Source organism: Saccostrea cucullata, unplaced genomic scaffold (genome assembly GCF_032062105.1).
Source record: "Saccostrea cucullata isolate Sc308-1 unplaced genomic scaffold, CSIRO_AGI_Scuc_v1 ctg5838, whole genome shotgun sequence".
NCBI classification, from domain to species: Eukaryota; Metazoa; Mollusca; class Bivalvia; order Ostreida; family Ostreidae; genus Saccostrea; species Saccostrea cuccullata.
In genome coordinates, this window is record NW_026919849.1 from 102,300 (window position 1) to 106,397 (window position 4,098).

Here is a 4,098-nt window from a genome sequence, read left to right on the forward strand (position 1 = left end):
AATTTGCATTTATATACATATTGATATAGGATTGGACATGATAAAGTTTCTTATTATTTTGCTTTTATGTACATACAGGATGTAAACAAATTTGATTGTACATGATAGATTTTCATGTAACAATTAAATTCATGAACTGATACAAATGTAATAAAAAGATAACATAAAACACAATTACTTGAGAGCTTTAGGTTTGTGTTAGTTTGATACAATATGCAATATGTTTAAGCCAGAATAAGAATCACATTAATCACTGGAGATACTTGTACACTGTCAGAGTGTTATATTGTCCTACATAGAGATTATTCTCGTCATCTACACACACACTACGCGGGAAGGGTACCCCTTGTTGTGGGGTGAGCAATAGAGACAAGAATTGACCGTCCTGATCAAGGAGGTGAACAGTGTTACTTATAAAGAATCCATCACACACCAGGATGTGACCGAGGACATCAGTACAGATTCCATAGGAAAGGAACCCTGACCCCTGACCTGTGTAGGAGAACCTGTGTTGTCCTGATTTATTCACCACCACTACTCCTTTATAGTAGTCTGATGTACAGATATCTCCATTTATGTTTTCTGTGATGTAGTGTGGTAATGTACTATACAGTTCCTGTCCTTTGTTATCCCTCTGTATGTTCTGTAGTTCTTTTCCTGTCTTGTTGTACCTGGTGACTTTACTTTCCTCTTTATTTTTCCTCATTTTAAACAGTCCTTTAGTCTCTGTTAATTTCAACATCCCCACCAGTAAGTCCCCGTTGATGTGGGAGGAGTGTATGCTGAGTGGACTCCAGTCTCCAGTTTTAATGAATTCAGTGATATTATTATCCTGTGTTATCCTATCGATGACATTCTTGTCTTTGTCTGTAAAGATCAGATCTCTGTCCTGTGTGACTGTGTGGTAACCACGTCCATCACTGGTTTTTATCTTCTGTATCACATTCCCCTGGAGGTCTGTTTGGACAAGATTACCCTCATTGTCACTGATCCAGAGTCTGTCTGATTGATCTAGTGAGACATGGTATACATTTTTAACACCTGGTACATTGAACTCCCTGACCATGGTGACAGAGGCAGATAGAGAGATTGTTTGTTTCTTGTCAGATTTCTTTTTGTCTTCTTTCATCTGTTTATGTGTAGGTTTCATTGCTATATTGTAGACACTTTCAATGGGCTTTATTTCTCTCTTTTCTGCTTTAATGTTGGGGACATGTATTTTACCAAGTAATTTGGTGACATCACTTTTGCTATATTGACCAGCAGTAAATCCTGGTGTGACTGGTTTTGTTGTCTCTGGTATGGATCGGATCTTTGGTTTCTTCTCAGACATTAATTTCTGGGTTTCTGTAGAGGACAGACATCTCTGGATCTCTTCGACAAGGTTATTAAGATATGTGATGTAGTTATCTATTGTCTTGTCTTGGGTGTTTAGATCTTCTAACAGTGATTGCTCTATCTGGTCTAACTGCTTCATGTTCTCAGATATGACTGTGTCTACCAGACTTTTCAGAGTCTCACCTTCAGTCTTCATGGATGTTCTGATGTTGTCCATGATGTGTTTGATTTCTGAGGAATCTTTTTTAATTTCTTTCTTTAAATTTTGTGATGTAGGGAGAAAGTAGTCTTGCATCTTGGAAATTTCCTTTTGAAAGTCTGCATATTTTTGTGCATATATTGTCTCTAGATCAGTAAATATATGCCCCCGATGTTCTCTTTGTGTGACACATTTGGAACATACTGGAATTTGGCATTCTTCACACAACATGTCCACATCTTTTGTGGGGTGGATCTTGCATTTCTCCACAGGAAGTTGTCGTTTACGTTGCTGGTAAAGGACCACCTCATGGTTCTTGTTTTCTGGACTTATCAGATGTTCCTCGCTGCATTGTTTACACAATCTTTGATGACAAGGGTTGCAATAGAACTCACAGTTTCTTTCACATTCGTCAATGTCGCATTCTAAAAAGTGTTGGGCTGTGCGGGGAATATCCATTTTAGATAAAGCCATCTACAATTAATGAATGAAAAAGTGTATTTAAAAAATTGAATGTATTCTATGTGACATTAGTAAGATAAAGATCTAAGTTTTAGTTAATATTTAGTGCATATGCACCACAAAGACTCGTCACGACTTATTTGTCTTCTTTAAATTTGGTCACCTCGAGCTCTATACTATAAAAGTGTATTTTAGAGTAGAAACCGGGATGGTCAAGTTTAAAGAAGAGTAGACAAATTAGTCGTGGTGAGACCATGTGCATGCAGATGTCAATCAACACATATTATCAAAAAATGTCATAAAAACATTTCTTCCTAATTTATAAAAATGTTCAGTAATATTTGTTAAGTATATACGTACAAAGTATATTATTTTACTTACAGTTTTTATGATGGGGCAATGCTAAAAGGCAGTAATTTACTTCCTGATTGGTGATAAACATATATTCAAAAAGGATATCCGGACCAGGAGTGTAACAGTAACGTAAGCAAGGGCCTGTTATTTACTCCAGTATTTTTTTTTTGCGATACTGTAAACCAACTTTTATTCGCGGCGACTTTTTTTCGCGATTTACTAGGGATAAACTAGTTCGCGACGTGGTCTAAATTTTGAAAGTATTCCAAAAAATCTTTTGTTAAGCAAAAGACCTTTTAGATAGTTAGAATATTGATAATGATAATTTTTATTGCATAAACACTCAAAGTGTGTTGAATATTTGTAATTAGAACATTTGAATCAAAATTCCACATTTATGAAAATCTAAATCGTTTCAAAGTTCAAATTTAGAAGTGTAAAGTTAATTTTGAATAATCAAAAGACGAAAAAATGTTACCGAACTATAGATTGTTAAGTGTAAACTTTCTAAAAAAACAACAGATTAAAATTCAGAAGTTTAAAATGCAACAATCGTTTTTGGAAATTAGAATTTTGAATATTTAAGGTAAAAATTTTTAAAATTGATCTTTTCATCAATAGATATATTCATAAAGATATTAATATTAATGAAATAATAAAGATATTTAAAACTGTTTAAAATATATTTTGTATTGAGAACAGCAGGCTCAGGTAAAGCAGCTAAACATTTACATTGCGGGTTCAAATCCATGAAAACCGGTCCTTCGGATAAGACCGTATAAACCGAGATCCCGTGTTGCAGTAGTTGCTTGCACAAAAAAGATCCCTCAGTGCTTAATGGCTATACCATGTATAGGACAAACGTTACAGCTCTCCACCCGCAAGGCCTCTCCATATGAGTTAAATCTTCTCGAGAAAGAATTAAACAACAAACAAACGCATTTATTGTTAGTTGTTGCTCATATTCGTTTGCCTGTACATAAACGTTGGATACTCAGATGAGCAATGTGGCCCATCGAAATCCGAGCAAGGAGTTCACAGTAAGGTGTCAAAGTGTTATTACACAGGATTATAAATACAATTACTGTATATTCAAAAATAGGAAATGATAATAAAAAAGGGGTGGGGAGATGTTTAGTCAAATCAATATGCAAACATTCTGATTTTATTGAGTAATAACTTCCTATGGCTAGGATTGGGTTGTTTTAATGAACAATATTAGAAAACCTTTTAAAAAGAAAAATCTTTACAGCAACTGCTGGCCTAAATTAAATGAGAAAAATCTGTTAGCCTATGTATGTTTTAAAGTTTTCTTGAAGGCAGGGCTATTGTGGACCACAAAAATGTACAGTCTTGCATTGGGATTAAAAAGAAAGGGCAATAGGCCACATCGCTCATCTGAATAATCGTACCCCTGCTGTTCTTCCACAGAATACTGTTCTTATTTATTCTTGTACACAACCTAAAGGGGTGCTGACTTAACCAAACATAAATCATCACAATAAGCGAATGCTTCACTGTCATTAATGAAATTTTTTCTGTGGAGAAAAATATTTGTTTACCCCAGGCTCATAAAAGGAGAAAACTTGAAAACAAAACAGCATATTGTTCTGCATAAACGAATTTTATCATATATGATTTATTGTGGACCTACCACTTATGAAAAGAATTCTATTTTTTATATGATTATAACGTTCTTTTTTATTCGCATGGCGCCTTATCCTAGCGCCATACGATTCTAATCA

The 4,098-nt window shown here is 34.7% G+C and overlaps 1 protein-coding gene across 1 annotated transcript; it reads right to left on the minus strand.

Moving 5' to 3' along the window:
• Nucleotides 1-239: 239 nt before the first annotated feature.
• Nucleotides 240-2,011, minus strand: LOC134239297 (uncharacterized). The gene has a single exon (XM_062721478.1). The coding sequence runs from the start codon at nucleotides 2,009-2,011 to the stop codon at nucleotides 251-253; it is 1,761 nt and encodes a 586-aa protein (XP_062577462.1). The 3' UTR covers nucleotides 240-250.
• Between the last annotated feature and the right edge of the window lie 2,087 nt (nucleotides 2,012-4,098).

What these genes read in the sequence shown, in the direction of transcription:
- LOC134239297 (XM_062721478.1), bottom strand. Translation starts at nt 2,011, where the DNA reads ATGGCTTTATCTAAAATGGATATTCCCCGCACAGCCCAACACTTTTTA.